General features: G+C 35.7%; 4 protein-coding genes across 5 annotated transcripts in view; 1 reads left to right on the forward strand and 3 right to left on the reverse strand.

Annotated features, from left to right (window-relative positions):
- Positions 1-1,553: 1,553 nt before the first annotated feature.
- Positions 1,554-17,765, forward strand: LOC124371607 (proteasome subunit beta type-4-like). The gene is made up of 6 exons (XM_046829954.1): positions 1,554-1,624; positions 4,709-4,915; positions 5,915-6,061; positions 9,329-9,527; positions 10,749-10,841; positions 17,671-17,765. Exons 1-5 carry the CDS (start codon positions 1,554-1,556, stop codon positions 10,836-10,838), a joined length of 714 nt encoding a protein of 237 aa, XP_046685910.1. The 3' UTR covers positions 10,839-10,841; positions 17,671-17,765.
- LOC124371605 lies at positions 12,159-14,594 on the reverse strand. Its single transcript, XM_046829951.1, has one exon. It carries the CDS (start codon positions 14,592-14,594, stop codon positions 12,159-12,161), a length of 2,436 nt encoding a protein of 811 aa, XP_046685907.1.
- On the reverse strand, positions 15,156-16,370 carry LOC124371606 (BICD family-like cargo adapter 2). The gene has a single exon (XM_046829952.1). It carries the CDS (start codon positions 16,368-16,370, stop codon positions 15,156-15,158), a length of 1,215 nt encoding a protein of 404 aa, XP_046685908.1.
- Positions 17,766-17,915: 150 nt separating the features above from the next.
- Positions 17,916-20,397, reverse strand: part of LOC124371603 (irregular chiasm C-roughest protein-like) — a 33,224-nt gene continuing 30,742 nt past the window's right edge. For both annotated transcript variants that reach the window (XM_046829950.1, XM_046829949.1), the window contains exon 10: positions 17,916-19,284. In XM_046829950.1, coding sequence (XP_046685906.1) covers positions 18,961-19,284 — 324 coding nt within the window. In that variant the 3' untranslated portion in view covers positions 17,916-18,960. The remainder of the gene's footprint in view (positions 19,285-20,397) is intronic.

A 20,397-nucleotide genomic window follows, 5' to 3' on the forward strand; every position in this document is an offset into this window, starting at 1 on the left:
GTAATCGTAAGTACAACTCTGCTCAAACGTTGTTTAAATATAGTTTAGTTATTTTATTCAATCAAAAACGAATACATTTATTTAAAAAATAAAGTATAGCTTCACCATAATACGATTTTAAAAGCATAAAAATTAATTCAGTTCACTCAAAATTAATTCAATTAAGTAAAATCGTTTTTGGAAGTAACATTAAAAATTAAAATCATGTGTATCATTATTGACTAATGGGGGCAAGAACAGTGACATACGTTGTCCTTCTTTGTTTCACAAGCAGTCACGTTTATACTTGAAAATTCATAAAGTAATTCTATGTTATTTTTTTAAAAGGTTATGGTGAATCAAAAACAAACCAGGATTTATAAAGTATAAACAAACAAAACATTTTTACTTACTTTTTACTATTTGGAAAGTCAAACATGTCTGACAGAAATAAATCATGTGTAACCACTGCACTTGCTGTCATTACAGATTTGTAGTATTAGTTTCAGTAAAAGTTAATTCAGCGGTAACCTATTACCAGGATATGTTGTTTTAGTACAGCTGAGTCTGAATAATGATTTGTTCTCATAATGATTTTTTTGGTTTGGCAGTTTTGGGTTACTTGGTAACCAGTGCCAGCCGAGGCCATTTCGTGCAAGCAATGAGGTTAGGAATGGAAATATTACACTATGCAGTCTTATGCGATATAAGTAGGTTTAGATTGAGGTTATCGTAAATATGTTACTAGTAGAACCATAGTTAAACATTAAAAGCACTAAGAGCCCCCACGATGGACAAGCGTCTCAGTCGTGTAAGGAGCTAGGTGACATAACAGATTTGCTGAGTAATGAGGCAAATTTAAAATGTGAGAATATATAAATTGCTATACTCAACAAAATTTATGTCAGGATATTCAAAAAGTTTAATTGAGTATCTCCGGGAACCCTTATTGACTGCAGTTTACGTTTTTTACAGGGCTGGAATTCCAGCCTACTGACACTGGTGCTGGTCTTCGTCCAGTCCAGTACTCAACCTCCACTTCGACTGGCACCTCCAAATCAGTTTGTTTAAAATTGTTTTATACTCTTCCCTCTCCTCAACAATAAATACAATGTTCAAAAATGTCATCATCAAAACAGTTTGAGCTTGGACCTGATTTGTTCTTTTTTCACGAAACAAATGTTCAATGAGTTCAATATCATCCTTCATTGAACTACAGTTACATATACATAGTCTCAATATACTACACAACAACAAGCACACATACAACACATAATAGAGAAAAATTGCCACTTCTCCACTGGCACCTCCAAATCAGTTTGTTTAGAAATGTTTATACTCTTCCCTCTCCTCATCAATAAACATTCTCAGACAATGTTAAAAAATGTCATCATCAAAACAGTCTCAGCTTGGACTGATTTGTTCTTTTGTCAGAAAACAAATGTTCAATGAGTTCAATATCCTCCTCCATAGAACTACGGTTACATATATACAGTGCCGATATACTAAACACGCACCAACAAGCACACATACAACACACAACAGAGAAAATTAATGGAGATGGTGATATGAGAATGGTGGAACTGGCACTACACATGGTAAGCAGCACAACCTTCTCCCCCGTTCACATTGAGGCAATGTCAGGGTAGGTTTTGGGTTTGTAATTACTGATAGCGGGTTACTATTATAGCGGTGGTGGCAGTAAGTGTAAGGGATACAAGAGTGAGAAATACGCTGAAATTCTGAAGTTGTATTTAATGTAATGAGCAGTGTGCATACTATATACCCACACAGAACATACATATTTAACCCTTTGGCCGCTGGGCACTCGGCGCGTCTGACTACCCAAGGAACCGACTGCCGCCTAAATAGCCGTTTTTGTTAGTACTCTACATATATTGTTCTAAAAACCATATTTTTGAAGCTAGATCGATAACTTTGGTTTTGTTTTGTTTGTAAACAACTACCACATCACTTGGATATATTTTATTATAGATTTATATATTTTAGCATATTTAAAAATGACTAAAACCTAAAAAAAAAAAAAAATTAATTAAAAATTTTGAGTTTGAACAAAAATATCACTACAAAAAAAAATATTTGTACTGTAACATTTATTTTTATTTTCAAGTAACTTTTATATTGAATACTTGTACAAATTTTCGATTAAATATATTGATAAATAACAGAGAAAATGGTTTTTTCCAAAACATGACAATTTTTATTTATAACAAATTCTTACCTTATGGAGGCATAAGCAGTGCAGGTTCTATATTGTAGATATTAGACAGTTTATGGAAATTAGTTCACTTAATCACAAAAAATAAGTAGTCTTTCCCAGTATTAGTAGTATTTAAAAATTAAAAACTTAAAATATTTACACTGTTATTTACAAAATTTATGTTTATGACACTTTTCACTTATTAGCACTTGTTGCTTAGTCAAGCACAGAGGATGGACTCCTTTATTGCATTGTTTGCAAGCATGGCGAGTTTTCTTTCTTTTTCCACCGGAACTTGTACTTTGGGCACTGCATACAGAACAATTTCGTTGTTTATTTTCAGGTAAGTGGTAAAGCGGCTCATTTCCATAACCTGCAACTTGTACCGGTGTAGGGTCCCCAATCCATTCCTCAGTTATGGCTTCGATAATTGAAATTTTAAACGCTAGTCTAGACAGGGGCTTATCAGTATTCAATTTGTAAAGAATGTAAAGGTTTACTAACATCCTCAAAAAAATGTGAAATGCTACTTTTTTCCAATAGCGTAGAGTGCGCCGTTCATCCAAATAGCAGTATAACATTTGGTCGGCAGACTCAACCCCACCCATGAACGCATTATAATGATGTATCATTTTAGGGCCTACTAGTTATAAACACTTTATTTCCTTTTTTTTTTCGATTTCAGTTCATCAATTGCCATACTGTCCGTTGGACAAAAAGTAAAACCTGTTTTTTCTGGGATGCCTTTTGTCGACTACCTAGCATAAGCATGGGGCCCTTACGACAGTATCGTTTTTCTCCAACTTCAAATTTTGTGGTCATACGTTGGGGAATTCCTTTTCTATTTGATCGTAAAGTTCCAGTAATGTGTGTGGTCAATTTTGAATATAAAAAACTTTAGCAAGTGGTATTGATGTAAAAAAAATTGTCAACAAAAACATGAAACCCCTTATTCAAGTAATTGCACATTTCTAACAATTTCACAACAACGTTGTAAGCAAGTCCATTTTTTTTATCAGAACCATCATTACTTCCTTTTGCTCCTTTGTAGCATGTAAAGCTTAAACAATATTTGGTAACGGCATCACAAATCATCCATAGTTTGATCCCCCATTTATGGTGGTGCTTATTTGGTAAGTATTGTATTAGCTGCATATGATTTTTTATTTCCAATCAGACTTTCATCTATTGATAACTGTTTATTAGGGGTGTAATGATGTCTAAACATACGATTAGCATGATCTACCAAAGGGTTAAAGCGTGCACAAGGATCGTAACCAGGTTCCTTTGGTTTTGGTAAGTGTCTGGTGTCTACCACGTGAAAAAATTTTAAAACCGTCTCAAATCTAATCCGTGAAAACATTTTCCTGAACCATGGTGTTTCCTGTGAAGTTTTCGTTGACCAGTACATCTCAATATTTGGTTTTCTGTTTAGGCCCATATTCAACAGTACTGCGATAAATGCTTTGATTTCTGTGAAACTCACAGGTCTCCAATTACGACATCTACTGTGGATAGATAGCCTAGCACGGTTAGTGTCGATAAAATATCGTGCATAATTATCCGTTTGCGTAGCAAGTAAATTCAAAAAAGCAAACGAGAAAAATAAATCAAAATAGTCAATGGGGGAAGAGTTTCTTGGTGGGCAGTGTTTCGGTCCAGGTAATTCATGGTAAGTAAAAGCTATGGGCATGTCCAGGATCATTATTTTCTTCAACACCCTCCCAACCATCATTATCACTATCAATTGATTCTGAATCAGTGTCATCACTAGAAATTGAGTGGGGAGTGGTGAGGTGTCGGCGAGACGGACGGCCGGGACGGCGAGGCCTAGTTGGTGCCTGTGTATGATTACTCAGCCCAGGCCTAGGGTCGTCAACATCACATTCGTTTTCTGAGTCCGATGATAATACAGCCCTATTTGCAATACTAGAAGTACTACTTGCATTAGGTTCATAGGTTGGATCGGAATCCGTGTCGTCAACAGGCTCTTCGGAATCGGAACTGCTTTCAATGTTGTTACATTCTGAATCACTCAAAAAATCACTTTGAAATAAGTTTCGTATAGTATTTTTTACTGAGTGGTGAACTAGGTAATCTACTCATTTTTCAAAACACATACATAAATAACAAATATAAAGAATAAAACAACAATTAAGCACAAAGCAGTCAGCAGAAACACAACACAAACAATAGTAACCACAACGTTCCCGCGCAACGAGTAACAGCTGACTACAGACTGATATATTTGAATCACGTGACTATTGCGAAACAGTGGTACCAACATATAAACATCAAATATAGTTAATTTGGACTTTTGGGATTGGAAATAACAAAACTAGACCTTCCTATATTTTTAAATAACAATTTTATAACGATGTTACGAAACGTCCTCGTTTGAGGACGTCGGCGGTTTTCGGCGCAAAAGCCGACGTCCTCATATGAGGACATCAGCGGCCAAAGGGTTAAAACACTGACCGTGATGTAAGCATTGTATTCCTGTTTCAGACGTCCTATAACGACGACCACCTCTGTGTTGGCTATGAAGTTTGACGGTGGAGTCATCATGAGTGCAGATATGCTGGGATCTTACGGAAGTCTTGCTCGCTTTCCAAACTGTCCCAGGCTGGTCAGAGTCAACAAAAATATCTTAATTGGTGCCAGTGGAGATTATGCAGACTTCCAGTATTTGAAGGACATTATTCAGCAAAAAATGTAAGTTCCTGTGCTGTAAATATTGTGTTAATTGTATTAATCACCTTTAAAACAAAATTATATATTACTGTTAAAATTTGCTATAAATAATGTGTGATTTATTGTTGTGTACTTTTTAAACAACAAAGGCATCTGACTAAAACTCAATAACATCAAAAGAATTTTTGTTATAATTCTACATATGTTCTAACCATTAAAAAGCATATATATATATAAGTACTTAAAACTACCACTCTTATTTTTTTAATGTTCTCAGTTTAAGATAACTAAAAACTTTTTGAACCTAACTACCTGAATCACGTGCCTGATTCAATACCCTAGTTGAGAGTCAGACACCCTACCTGAGGACCAACTTTCCCATCTAAGAGCAAAACTTTCCAACCTGAGAGGACCAACCCGTACCAAGATGTACCCCACCTATGCCCTCAGGCTCTTGGGTATGTTGGTCGGCCCTCTGACTAGTACTCATTATGACATGTAACACTGCTGTAAAGCCAATTGCTGTGCTGAGAGGACATCTGACTAACTGTTGCCAAGTTGCCCTGATTCAGATAAGATAAACTGACTAAACAATATAACAATAAAGAAATGTTTATTATGTTAATACGTTTCTTTAATTTTTGTACTGAGATCATTGAAACAGTTTGTGTGGTCATTATAGTGTATAAGTAACCATAATATCTTGTCATTGGTTCTCTTTCTTTGACAAACAAATTTAATACTTCCATAAAAGATTACCTCTATAATATAGTAAGCACAACCAAAAAATAATTAAAATAATGTAATATATTGCATTATTTTTTAATAGGCCTTAAAAGTTGTAATGTAAACTCTGCATCCTTTATTTGTATTAAGGGATAGCTGTCAGATAGCTGTAACCTATCTTCAAAATTGTTAATATATATGCTATACTACTAAGTATTTACTAGGTATATTTTCAGCCTGTAATTTTTAATTAGTTCATACATTTTGTAAAAGAGAAAACATATACATTTTCAGAATTGATGAAGACTGTATGGATGATGGTTTCAACCTTAAACCCAAGTCGCTCTACTGCTGGCTGACACGAGTCCTGTACAACCGCAGGTCAAAGTTTGACCCTCTATGGAACACATACGTGGTCGCTGGTCTTCAAGATGGCGAACCGTGAGTTTTTTTGTTTCACAAAAATTTAATGTAACAGTTTTTAAGCTTGTTTAGTTTTTAACAATAATGTCTTTCCTATGTAACATTGGAATGGACAGAATAAATGTAAACTAAAATAAAAGGTGTGTTACTGTAATAATTTGTATAGTGTGGGTACAGTAAATTATTTGTTTGTACGGCACCTAAGGTTTGTTTACTGTGCACATAATTTAATTTAAACGTCGTAATTAATTTTAGTTCTCAAGTTTTTGCGGTCATTATAACTATAAGTTTTCCGGTTCACACTGTGTTGAAATGTTGCTTAACATCTGTTCCGTTTTAACATTTATTGAGCAATGGTCATTGAACAATTTTTTGGGATTAATTGTGTTTGACTTGGTATGACTTCGAACTGTTCATATTAATTCCAGAATATTAATGATATAATTTTAATTTAATTAATTCCGTGTTTATCTGTTATTCTAGTTTATCAAACTACAAAAAAAATTAACTATGTGCAGATGACGAATGTGTGATTACTGCTCGCATACATAACTTCAACATTTTTGATTGGCTATTATCTGTGCAGGTGTTCATGTTTTGTTTTTGAATTTACTCTATCTTATTTGTATATGTGTTAGGGCAATACTATTCCGTCCAAAAAACCATGACCGAAAGTCGGTGGCAGAAAAGCTTTGCTACCAGGTCAGGACTAACGTTACTTTACAGTGAATACTATATGAATAGAAATTTTCACACTGGAACAAGCAGAGAGCTGACATTTATGCCAAGCAATGCATAAATTTGACGAGCTAAAAATCTGTGTATCTGATTATACAAGCTGAATCCTAGCAGAACTTTGCGTCATCGTACAACGGAGCACTAGGTGGTTTTGAACTGAAGCACAATCCAAAACATAACAAACTGTTATCTTGTTATGAAACAAACAAGAGTTTTTCTTTTGTCTGGTTTTGTTGTTCTTTATTCATATCATATTATGTTATATATGTAGTGTTTATTGTGGAAGTAGAGCAACCTAAGGAATATAATAAAAATAGGAGACAAAATGTTAGGCCGAAGTTATGCAGATCAAATTTCATCACATCATGCAGATAACTCGACAAATGCAATGCAAAAATTATTTCCAGTTTGATCCTGGTTATAAGAACACACAATGGATGAGGGTTCAGTTTGCCCAAAAACAATTGTGTAGTTTGACACATTGAAATTCAGCAAAGATTAAGTTAAAAAAAAAACTGCTTTTATAAACACGTCAAATTTGGCCAGGCAGAATTGACTCTTTTGATCATAGTGTTTCTGTCCTTATATTACTATAGTGATAAACAATATTAAATTAATTTAACGTAGATGTGTTTTAAATCATTCTAGAGATTTGGTAACCACTAGCAAAGATTGCTTCAAATGAATATTAGTACTGCATTCCTTTCATGAAAAGTGTGCCTCAACCCCCCCCCCCCTCAAATCGGAACTTTTCTTGAGAATTCTTGTTTATTTGAACCTTTTTTCCTTTTTCCCAGTGGTGAGTAATGTTTTTGTTTTGAATATTTATGATGTTTTAATGTAATTTTAATTGAATAGATTAATTTTTTGTTTGTTTAACCCTTATAACGTCAGTATATCTTTTCACGACTTCCAGCAAACGGCACAATATTAAAAAAAAAATTTAAATGTGTAAAGTTCATTTTTATTTTTACTTTCTATAATTATGGTAAGTATAAAAAAGTAAAAATTTTAAAATTATAAAGTCACTGTACTCAGGATCGTCAATGTTACGAGACATGTTATTTATCACTAATAATGAACACGGTACTTTGGAATTATACCGACCACACCCAGACATGAATCGTTATTTGACATTTTGCTTCTACTGATTACTAGATTAGCGTAGAACAATATTTCGTCAATATAAAACAGGAATTGTCTTATCGCAAACCCCTCCCCATCTTCAGACAGAGGTCAAAGTCGAGCGGTCTAGTAGATAACGTGATTGCAGAGTCTCGCCGCCCGTTCAGCTGGTGCGTCGCTTTGTTGTACTTCCGTGTTTTACCTCTACATTTCTCCAAACACACTAAAACTAAACTCTTTATTGAAAAAAACACTCAAAACTTGTTTTTATTCTGGATCATACTCCGCCACCCAAAATGCGAGTGCCATGCCTTCTCGCTGATGTCAACGAAAGAAAAACATCCCTCGAGATAGTACCTATCAGTAAAATATCAAATTCTAGAGGATCTGATCAGAAATATAAATTGAATTGTAATGGAAAGGCAATTATGTACCGCGCAAATCATGTGATGCCGCGTGGCCTGTTGTAATCGGGATTCTCGAGAAAGATAAGATAACAGCGACAACAATACCGATCACAATGCCTGGAAATGCTTGTAATTTTGTAATTAAAGAGTTGTTTTTTCGTTCTATCATGTTTGTTTAGCTATAAATTTATATTTTTGTGTTCTTCATACTGGTGTGGTCGGTATAATCCCAAAGTACCTGAACACTAAATAGGTGACACTAAACACTAAAATGACACTAAAAACACTAAATGAATACTAAAACTAAGATATCAATACTTTTAACAAATAAATAAAAACCATATAAACAGAAAACACGACGAAGGAAACCGACTCAGCGATGGTTAGACACGCACTACCTGAAGCCAAACTGCAAACAAAAGCGCGCGCGCTGTACGGCGTCTGTGCCGTGTGGCGGGGAGAGTGTCTAGACACCGCGTCTATTGTTTCAAACAATGTAACGCGACAGCTATATTTTGACGCTTGACATAGGTCAATAACCCACACACATGGTTGATACATACCGTTAGTGACATTGATCGGATTTAAAAGGAACTTAAATTTGCTATAGACGCAGTTTTGTGTCGATGCGCCGTACCGCGTCTTTGCCGTTTGGAGATAGTTTGTCTATGCGCCATACGGCGTCTGTGACGTTATAAGGGTTAAGTATGATTTAAGGTCAGTTTTAAAACTGTGAAGGTATATTACACTATCATATATTTTGGCAAAAAAATTAATTTTAATTTTTGGTCAAGGGGTGTTTCAAATTAAATAAATATATTGTATATTTTATTTGTAAGAGCTTTAGGTCAGAATAAGAGGTTTATTCATTCCGTTTGTTTCAGTATAATTTTGACATATGGACTTGCTCACTCCTCAGTTAGTATCTGTAGAAAATTTTTATCTTAAATCATAGAAGTGTATTTTATTTGTCATTAATTTACGAGTGGATAATTGGAATTTTATGGTGTTTTAGATTCCTTGGTGGAGTAAATATGCTTGGAACGGCTTTTGAGGATTCTACGGTTGGAACTGGCTATGGAGCTTACATGGCGCTGCCACTGATGAGGGAAGCCTACGAAAAAAAACCTAACATGAGCCAACAAGAGGCCTATCAGCTGTTGGTTAAGTGCATGGAGGTCTTGTACTACAGAGATGGTAGAGCTTTCAATAAGGTATGCACTAAGGTGTAACACTGTGGTAAGTATGCAGGTTTTAGTTGAATTGTAGTTTGTTTTGAAATTATTTTAAGACAATTTCTTGTCATCAACTCACTACACTTTACATTAAACAACTTCAAGTTTAAAGTCGAAAACGGAAACATAAAAGAATAGCGAAAGACATGAACCAAGTATCAAAAATGTAACATAGTAGAACTCGTCTCATATCCAAGCCTGATGGGACAAGGTCGTGGTTGGAGTGGCAAAAAGTTGATTATCTCAAGAAACAAAATTAGAACCCCTTTTCTAAGCAAAATAGTCTTCTGTATTTGACAACAAAATGCTCATACAGTAATGTAACAGTGTATCCAGTATTATTGTAAACATTGATGGCAAAAATGAAAGTATAAGGAAATTTAGGTTTTAAATTATTCCAATTATTTTTTATCATTCAATGATGTAATAAATCAGTGCACAATGGCAAATGTCTAAAATTATCCTGTTACTTTCACTCTCCTTTGATTATCAAAAACAAATCTTAACAAAGTATTTCAATACTGTTATGGGTTTTCCCAAATATTCTAATATTTAAAATGTCCATCATTATATTAATACTCAATCGTATAAAACAGTATAATTTACTGAATTTTCCAAAATATTTAGTTATAATAAGTAGTTCTAAGTGCTATATTATCAAGTAAAGAATACGAAAAGTATGAATGTCCTTACATTATTGCCTAATACCGGAAACCAGCAGACTGTCGGATTCTAGGTTAGATATCTTAAATAGTCAGTTACAGTAAATTAACTCATATAAATGTTACTTTTATTTGTTTTCTTTTGAATTCCATCCAAAAATGCTTTTTAATCAATTAAAGGGTTGATTGTAGGTGAAGACTGGTAACCTTCTGGTCAGTTTTCAGCCCGATACAAAATCTGAGTCTAACAGCATGGATACGTATTAATTCAGAATTACAACTTTAGGAGTATTTATGAAATGCAAATATACAAATTCCCAAAAACGAACTTATCCAAGTACTCAAATAAAACTTTTTATAGCTGGCACTTTTTCATTTAACTGTGTTACGAGACCACTTATGTGCATCTTTGTGATTAATTTGTACATAGTGTTAGTAACAGTGTTTTTATTTCTGCCCTTGTGAATGTAAACTTGGTGATTTAATGTTCTAAATAGACATAATTAATTTAAATTTCTAACAAAATTTGTATTTTCAGTATCAAATTGCGACGATAACTTCAAGTGGTATCGAAATAACTGAGCCTCTGTCCATCGTCGGCAACTGGAATCTGGCCAACTCCTACTAGAAAGTAAGTTAAAGGTTTATGCAATTATTTATATTTGTGTCTGGACTAGTTTTCAAATCTGTAAGTTGAGCTAAAGAATGTTATCACATGGATTATTGAGCTCACAGAAATATACCCATTTTATGAACAATTAAGCGTTAAATGAGTGAATAATGCAGGATTCTTAATATGTAAAGGATACCTTGAATCATCTGACACTATCAATATCTTGATGTAAAGGATACTGTGAATCGTCTGATACTATCAATATCTTGATGTAAAGGATACTGTGAATCGTCTGATACTATCAATATCTTGATGTAAAGGATACCTTGAATTTTTTTTTCAGACCCAATTAACAGTATTGAGGCCATATGACGGTATTCAATTGGTTGTTCCAAGTAATCAGCTGATTCTATTTCTGTTTTAGTAGTTAATACAGGTTTTAACTTCACTTTTACGTTACCGGTTGCCCTGATTGTAAACTTTTTTGTGTTTATTGTGAGTAAATAAACGTGGATGTTTGTGTAATTACTAATTATGTAAAATGCGGTGAGAAAGACTTACAGACAAATTTTTGGCTAAGATGCTCCCCTGAGACTCACTGCTCAGCATTTTTCCACCACCATCTCTGCTACAGATAAGAAGGACAAGCCGAAGAGAGCATGCCACGTGTGCAGATAGACCAGCGTGGGCGCTGGGACACAATGTGCCAGGATTGCAACGTTCTGCTTTGTGTTTCCAGCTGTTATTATCTTGTACCTAACCTTTACCTTAGTATGTTTATGAGAAAATGCTGAATATTATATCTTATTCTCATATTTTGTAAGTATAATAGAACACGTGTTCAGCAGTTTCCTCCTGCTCGTCACACATTCTGCAGCGTGGATCCTCTCGGAGAATGCAGACATAGTTCTTTCGTACATAGTTAGATTAGTTTCTGTATAAATAAAAAAAAAAACTTTAAAAACGTTTAATTGAGTGTTTTTGATAACACATCTACTGCAGTAAACCAAAATCACCTAAAAAAAACAAAATCAAAAATAAAAAATACTCACTTTTTAGGGCACTCTTACTGAGAAAAAACCCACCAGTCAAAGGGCTATGTAGATCGGTGTCCTCTCAGGTTGTGGGTCTAATTACGAGACATGGTCACCTGAGGAAGCATCCTCACAGAGTCGGCATTCTCCAGGAGGATCCACGCTGCAGAATGTGTGACAAGCAGGAGGAAACTCAAAGTCAAAGTCAAAGTCAAAAGTTTCTTTATTCATATACATCAAGTACAGAGATAGTGTCAAAAAGTAAGTTATTACATTTATGTGATAATAATAATCGATAGCATCAAAATTCATGATTTGTCTGATGGTTTGAGACATCCAGATAGAATTCTTGAAGTGTATAGATGGCCCGTTGAGAGAGTAGTTTCCAGAGTGCAGTCTTCAGTTCTTTTCCCTTCTTCGTCCGTATTTCTGTTGGTAGGCAGTTGCTCAGCTTTCTTCCCATGTAGGTCGGTTTCTTCTCATACTGCGTTAAGTGGTGAGTGGGAAGTTGGTACATTGTTGAGTTGCGTGTGTTGTAGTAGTGAATGTCTTCAAGCCTTGTAAGGTTTTCTCCGTCCACGTACATCACGAGTTCTTGGATATAGAGAGCTGTCACAGTCAAGATATTTAGGGTTGGAAAGGCCTCTCTGCAGCTTTCCAGGGGATGAAGGTTTGCAAGGATTCTAATTGCCTTTTTTTGGAGGATTAGAATTCTGTTCATGTTGGTTTTTGAGGTTCCTCCCCATACAGCCAGTCCATATCTTATGTGTGTCTCAAACAGAGCGAAGTAGGCAGTACGTGCAGTAGTCAGATCTCCGATAGCTTTGATCTGCTTGAGGGCATACAAGCTTGAGTTCAGTCTGTTACATAGCTGGTCAATATGAGGGGTCCAAGATAAGTTAGAGTCAACTAAAACCCCAAGGAATTTGGTTTGGTCAACTAAGTTCACTTCTGGTAAGGAGTTTATTTGCCCTGATCTTCTTCCAAATCCTAATTGGCTAGTTTTGGAGGGGTTCACCACTAAGTCGTTTCCATCACAATATTGATATGCCATATTGACAGCAATATAAGCATTCAGGCACAGATTTTCAGGAGAATGGTTGTCGAGGATTAAAGTTGTGTCGTCTGCGTACATCAAAGTTTTAGTGTATTCACTTAAGTATTCTGGGAGGTCATTAGTAAAAAGAATGAACAGCACTGGGCCCAGCACAGATCCTTGGGGCACACCTCTTTGGATTGGCAGAGGTTGCGACCGAAATGCCTTGGTGGTTCCTTTTACTGTAGACTTAATTTCAACTACTTGACTACGGTCTTTGAGGTAACTCTCAAACCATTTTAGGGCCGTTGCTGTTACACCCAGTGCATTCAGTTTCTTCAGTATGAGGTCGTGTCCTAAGCAGTCGAACGCTTTGCTGAAATCGAGGAAGATCGCTGTAGTTAGGTTCCCATTTTCTAAGCTGTCAATTACTGATTCTAGTAATTCAATCATTGCTGTGGTAGTTGATTTACCTTTGACAAACCCATGCTGAGAGCTTGTTATCAGGTTGTTGAGTGTACAGTGTTCTAGAAGCCTGGTGAGTACTACTTTTTCACAGAGTTTTGCGACCGTTGGGAGTAAGGATATGGGCCTATAGTTGCTTAATTCTGTTCTACTACCAGTCTTAAATTTTGGATATATTTTGGATATTTTTAAAGCGGAGGGAACGTGGCCTTCATTGAAAGATTTATTGAAGATGTCAGTGAGGGGGCAAATTAGTTCTTCTGCACAGTGCTTTAGTACTTTTGTGGATATGTCGTCAATTCCTGCTGAGTTTTTGGATTTTAAGCTTTTAATAATTGATCTTAACTCCTCTTGGGTTGTGGGTCTTAATGATCTGAGTTCACTGGTGTGAGTCCCTCCAGGGAGTTCAACTGGTCTCCTGGCAGTGCCATTATTACGATCAATGGTGTATTTTGCAATGTTGGCAAAATAATCATTGAACTGTTCAGCTACAGCATATGTGTCTTCAATAAGTTGTCCATTGATGGTCAGTTTGAGCTGAGGTAAGGTGTCTTGTTTTTTTGATCGGACACTATTAATCGTTTCCCAGATTGTTTTTGACTTATTTTGGGAGTTGGTAATTTGATCTGCGATTCTTTGACTTCTTAGGGTCTTCAGTCTTTGGTCATACTTTTTTTTTAAGTCTGTCGCTTTGATTCTGTCAGCAAGATTTCCTGTGGTTTCAAACTGGTTGAGGTAAGCTAGGTAATCATTCTTCAGAATTAATGCTTCTGCATCTGCAAAGTGTTTAGGTTTGGTCTTTTTAGTCCTGGCAGTTTTAAGAGGGCAAGCAGTGTCCAGAGCTATTGTTACCGTGGTTCTGTAGTTGTTGTAAGCTTCCTCTGAGTTTAAAGATGTATACACTTTTTCCCACCTTTCATTTATTAACAACCATTTCAGCTCATCCAAGTTTCTTCCTCCAATTGCTCTGTGCACTGATTTAGGTGTTTTTATTTCCTCTAAGTTGGTGATAGTGCACTTCTGGGCTGTGTGATCAGAGAGTCCAGTGTTAAAGACTGATATGTCAAGTGCTTCAGTGATCATATTGGAAGCAATCCAGTCTATAGATGATTTTGATATAGGAGTAATTCTTGTGGCTGGCAGATCAACTCTTTGAATATTATGGTAAGCGAGCATTTCGTTTAATTTTGCTGTGTTTCTGTCTGGCTCCAGTATATCAACATTTATATCTCCCATGATAATGAGATGTTTATTTTCGACATGAGTGTAATCTATTATACGAGTTAATGTGGCTATTGTATCTTCTAAGTTACTATCAGGTGATCTATATGTGCCTATGATGTAAGTAATGTCTTTCTTAAAAATTATCTTGATCATTGCGACCTCACATGAAAGTTCTTGGCAATATTGTGACACATCAACCTCCTCAACACAAGCTTGTAGAGCATCTTCTACAAAGATAGCTACACCTCCAAGTCTGTGATGGGTGCGGCTGTAGTGGGCTATTAGTTCAAAGCCAGGTAACCATTTAATGGACTCTATCTGGTTTTGTCGGAGTCCATGCTCTGTTAAGATGATGACATTGAGTTTTTCCAGCTCCGCTAAGTGAAGGAGGCGATGGGATTTGCTTTGTAGTCCTCTTATGTTTTGATGCAGGATGGCAAGTCTTCCTTTTTTTGAGATTTTTGTCTGCCTTGCTTTGAAGTGCTCAAGTCTAAAAAAGATGATTCCTTTTGATCACTTCGAGGTTGTGTACTGTTCTCCAGAACCATGGTTGTCGCTCTGCTTGGGTAACTATTAATGATTTGCCTGTAGTGGTCTATGTTTTTTGTTGAAGAACTCCTCTATTGTTTCATTGTGTGATCGTAGTCTTGCATTTAGGGGGGGATGGTGTGTTGTGATTTTCCTAAGTGAGGACTGCTTATTTGTGGCCGTGTCAGGTTCTAATCTATTGTTGTCACTCCTGGTCATATCCTGGTTCAGTTTTTTAAAAGGAGTTTGGCTGTCTCTCCTGGTCATTTCCTGGTTCAGTTTTTTAGAAGGAGTTTGGCTGTCTCTCCTGGTCATATCCTGGTTCAGTTTTTCAGAAGGAGTTTGGCTGTCTCTCCTGGTCATGTCCGGGTTCTGTGTTTTGAAAGGAGTTTGGCTGACTTCCCTTGTAGTTTCTTGGGTCATGATTTCAGCATAACCTTTTTGTTTTACACCTACTGCCTGTTTTTCATTTGTAGAACTGATGCCAAGTAGTGAGATGTCAGATGAAAAATTATTTTTCACATTGGTAAGGAAGGTTGATATGCAGGATTTGATTTTTTCCTCTTGATCCTTCAGTTTCCTGCATAAGAGGTCGTACTCCGTCTGTAAGGTCATAAGGTTATCATTCTTGGTTTCAATTTCCTTTTTTAAGTGTTCTTCTGTACAAGATGAACTTTGTATTTGAGTTTTAAGTAAAATAGTGCCTTGTTCGAACTTAAAAGAGTTTTCTTTCAGTTGTCTCTGTAAGTCGTTAATAGTGCTGTTTAACATATGCTTGTCGCTCTCCGCTTGGATAATGATTTCTTCTTTTAGACACATTTCTTGGTTTAATTTTCTGTTTAGATGTTGGGTTTCGAGATGGAGTTCTTGATTTCTATCTTGTAGAGTTGCATTTGTATTTTCAGAGAGTTTCAGAACATCCTCCAGGTCTTCGGCATCTTTCAAAGCAGTTTTCAATCTGCATACTTCAGTTTGCAGATTAGCGTTTTCGGTTCTGCTATTGTGCAGTTCCTGTTTAAGTTCCTCATTTTCCTGAACAAGAAGACTGCCTGCCTCAGCAGCTAGTGCCAGGGAGGTTTCCAAGTCCTGGCCCTCTTGTTCATCAAAAAGTTGAATTTTCTTTTGAATAACAGCTAAGCTTTCAGGGCCTGGGGAAGATTTACTTTGTGGAGATGAGATTTTTTTGTTGGGAGATCTAGCTGGGGTATATACTGTTTTGCAGTCACTGCAAATCCAGGGCTCGACATCTGGCTTTGACATTTTTGTGAGGTTCTTTCTAGAAATATTTACACACTCTGCATGGTACCACATTTGGCAGTGGCCCGTGCACTTTATTCCAGAATACTTGACCCCAATAGTACATGTACCACAAGGATATTTAGTTGGTGGCATTTTATGGTATGTAAATTATAGAAATGTATAAATGAAATATATAATAAAGCTGGTATATAACTATGTCAAATTTCTTGAGGTCATTGAATAATTCTTGCTGAACACCTGCTGACACACCTGCTGAACACAAACTGCTGAACACCTGCTCTTTGACTTCTCTGCAATAGCAAGGGAGAGCTACACACCATCTTTGGTAGTCTGGACAAGGGTGGTCAATTTCCCTAAGGAGACCTGATCGGTGTTTTCAGCGGTTTGTAGAACTGCTGAAATCGTAAACCGGTTGGCCTTTTGGTCTACTTTCGGAGTGCACATAAGTTCCTTGAGGCTTAAGTGCATGGCAAGAAGTTCTGCTTATAGGTACCAGGTATATCGTAAAACCCCCCCCCTCTATTAACTTTCCTATGAATAGAGATGGAGTAATTTACTTCGGGAGATGTTTATAACAACAACTGAGGAGTTTTTTTATGTATGAAAATTCTTGATCGCCCCCCTCCAAGTGGGGTATTTTGGGGGTAAGTCAAAATCTTTAAATACGAACCCCTAGCAAGTGACACCTCATTTTAAAGGTATTAAAGAGAAAAGAAGAATGGCTTAAACTAGAGGTTTCTAATGTTACCCTATCAAATTTGGTGGCTACTTAAAGTTAGAATTCCCTTATAAACCTCTGTTGCTTGTAAATAGTTTTGTAACGAAATTAAATGGTGAAAATCTTGAAATCTCACCTCAATTTCACTCAGAGGAGGTGCTCGAAATGACTACCATGTACTTCTTGACCAAAATAAAGCCTGGGTTCAAAACTGTGTCTCACATTTTGTAACATTTCAGGTGTGTAACAAAGTGTATCAAGCTAGGAAAAATATCATCTGAGACAAAATTAACATTTTATATTTTAAACTTTGTTTAGACCCTCCCATTTTGACCTTCACTAAAAATAGCACGGCTGACAATCAATTTCTGTCAGGAAATATTTCTCTATCAATTAAAAAAAACTAGGTTGTTTGCTTGTACAGTGCAAATTTGGCGCTCGGCTTCTAAGTTTTGTTATTTTTAACAGGACTCATTCAGTATGATTTTTCCATACATATTGTAAATCAGAGGTATTGTACATTTTATTTTCATAATTAGAATCGTTATAGTTTTACTGAAATTTGATTTGTTTGTTTTACAGGTTTATCATCAGGAGTCTCAGATTCAACATCCTTGCTGAACACGTCCTGTGTGAATTTCTCTTCAACTTTTATATTAATAAATTATTAAATAATTCTCAACCTGTATTCATTTATACCTTCTGACTTAAAATTCATCTTGGTTGCATTCTTCAACTCGTATTTCATTCGACGAATTCTATTTCAAGGTTAAAGACCAGCATTTTGTGCAGCTAAAGGTAAAGGTGCAAGAAATAAAACAAAGAAATAGAAATTTACATAGATTTAATCTTCAGAATGAAATTACAAGATTACAGTTGTAAAACATACATAAAGAATGTAAATGCAGCATTGGTAGACAACAAACTATACATAAACAATGAATGGTATTTGTGTTGTATTAATGTGCTCTATACAACTTATATTTCTTAAAAAACTAATAACAACTTAAGAAGAGAGAACTGACAGTTTATCAGCTTCCTAGCGTTCACTACATATAAGTTACCTCACCTTTAGACGGCGCATTAAGTACACTTTGGTTCATATTTTGTATGTAACAAATAACATATCCACTTGACCTCTATTAGTGTTGTGTTATCAGGAACATACTCACATTTAAAGACACTTGTAGGGTTACATTGTAATTAAATTACATTAGTACTTTATCTATTAAGAGAATTTATAGATAATATTTAATTCTTGGAAGCGAAATTAATTATGTACATGCATAACCATAGAAGATTCATGATATTTTCAGGGACTAAATTTTATATATACAGAAACAATGTTGATGCCATATTGTGTTTTTCTATTTCAGCACATATTTATCTATACAATACTTAGTTTGTCTTGTTTTCGTAGTTCAACATTACTGGTTTTGTTATACAAAACTGATATTGGTCTATATTGAACTTTTTACATGTGTACCCTTTCAGAAACAAGATTGCATGTAAACTATATGTAAGGAAGCTTTGGCTTCAATTTTAGTGCTTTAATCTGTACAGTAATAAGTTACAAGCTATCACATTCCCTAAAAGTAAACACTTTTTTAACTGAGCATACGTTTTGTAGTAGTATAAAAAATACGTTAGAAAACTTTCTAGATGACTAACCTACACAGAAACTAACTGTAAATCTTAGTGATAACAAAACAGACCTTGGTGAAGTCTCACATTTTGTCATTGTATTAAAAAAACTAGATTTCAGTCTTCGTAATGTCGCCTATAATATTAGACTAAACTACCATAGGAATTTCAGCAACTCTTAACTCGTTTTGGTAAAAGCATGGAACTTGGTGGTCAGTTCTAGTTGTATTATACGTGTGTCGCTAGGGTGGGTTTGTTCGTCTGAGGGGTCGGTCGTATTGCAGGTCTTGTCTGGGGGGTCGCACCGTTCCTGAGGATGCTGTAGGGGGGTGGGGGCAGGGCGGACTGGGGGTTGGGAGGGGGCGGCAGCTGGGGACTGACCGTGTGTCTCAGGTAGGGGTTGCCGTACACTGCGGAGTACCTAGGGTCCACTTCTGTAGTCTCGGGGATTGCTGGCGGGACGGGAGAGACCCCTGCTGGGAGGGGCACTGGAGGGTTGTAGTCTCTTGCGTAGTCCACGTAAGGCACATAGCCATCGTTGTGTTGTCCGTTCTGTAAAAACAGCAAAACATTTGTCATCGTAATGTGTTAAAAAATATATAGCACAACATTTTGAGGATGGAAAACTATCCTCTTTGTCAGATGAAGAGAACATACTTATATGTATTAACTTTTATTCACAATCATGCAATTGAGTGATCTCTATTAAGGTGTTTTTAATTTTAGCCAAAGTAAAACTGTTTTTTTAATTATATAGTTTAGAATTTTATTTGTAATTGGTCACTGACATTCTTTGAGTTTGAGGAAGTGAACTTATAAAGTTTTCTTGGAGTATTCTGTAGATTAAATAAATAAGACCATTAAATATAACAAATCGGTAAGATCTAGAGCCTATGAAAGATTGAGTTATATTTTTCAGGTATTTCACCTATTTAGTTAAATAACACAAAATTTGAGTTTCTAGGTCTTTAATAGTGCAAAATTATTCAGATGCTGACAGAAAATCATTCATGAAGTTTACAAGATTTTTTAAGAGAAATGCTCCTTTGAAATGTACTATATTTTATGATGCTAAGTACGATTATGAAATTAACTTAAATTTTTTACTAAGCATTATTATTAAATTTTTAAATGTGATCATTTTTGCTATGTTGTACAAAAAATAAGGATTATTATATTAATTTGGAGATCTCACAGTGATAAGAATGGTGAATTTACTTTTATTAATTAAAACAGAAGTTCATTGCTCTAGCTGCGTGTTCTGAAATGTTTGAGCATATTGCAAGATTTTGAATTGTTTGTCCCACTGGATCAGATCATCTATCGATAAAAGTAAATTTGACGATCAGGGGAGGTGTTAAGAGGGGTAAGAGAAGTATTCATGCTACAACTCCGAATGAGATGTATTACCGCTACAACCATGATTGAGATGCATCACCGCTACTACCATGGTTGAGATGTATTACTTCTACAACCATGATTGAGATGTATTAGCTCTACAACCATGATTGAGATGCATCACCGCTACTACCATGGTTGAGATGTATTAGCTCTACAACCATGATTGAGATGTATTACTGCTACAACCAAGATTGAGATGTATTACTGATACAACCACGATTAAAATGCATTACCGATACAACCATGATTGAGATGTATTACCGA

Source organism: Homalodisca vitripennis, unplaced genomic scaffold, assembly GCF_021130785.1.
Source record: "Homalodisca vitripennis isolate AUS2020 unplaced genomic scaffold, UT_GWSS_2.1 ScUCBcl_1729;HRSCAF=5714, whole genome shotgun sequence".
Classification (NCBI taxonomy): Eukaryota; Metazoa; Arthropoda; class Insecta; order Hemiptera; family Cicadellidae; genus Homalodisca; species Homalodisca vitripennis.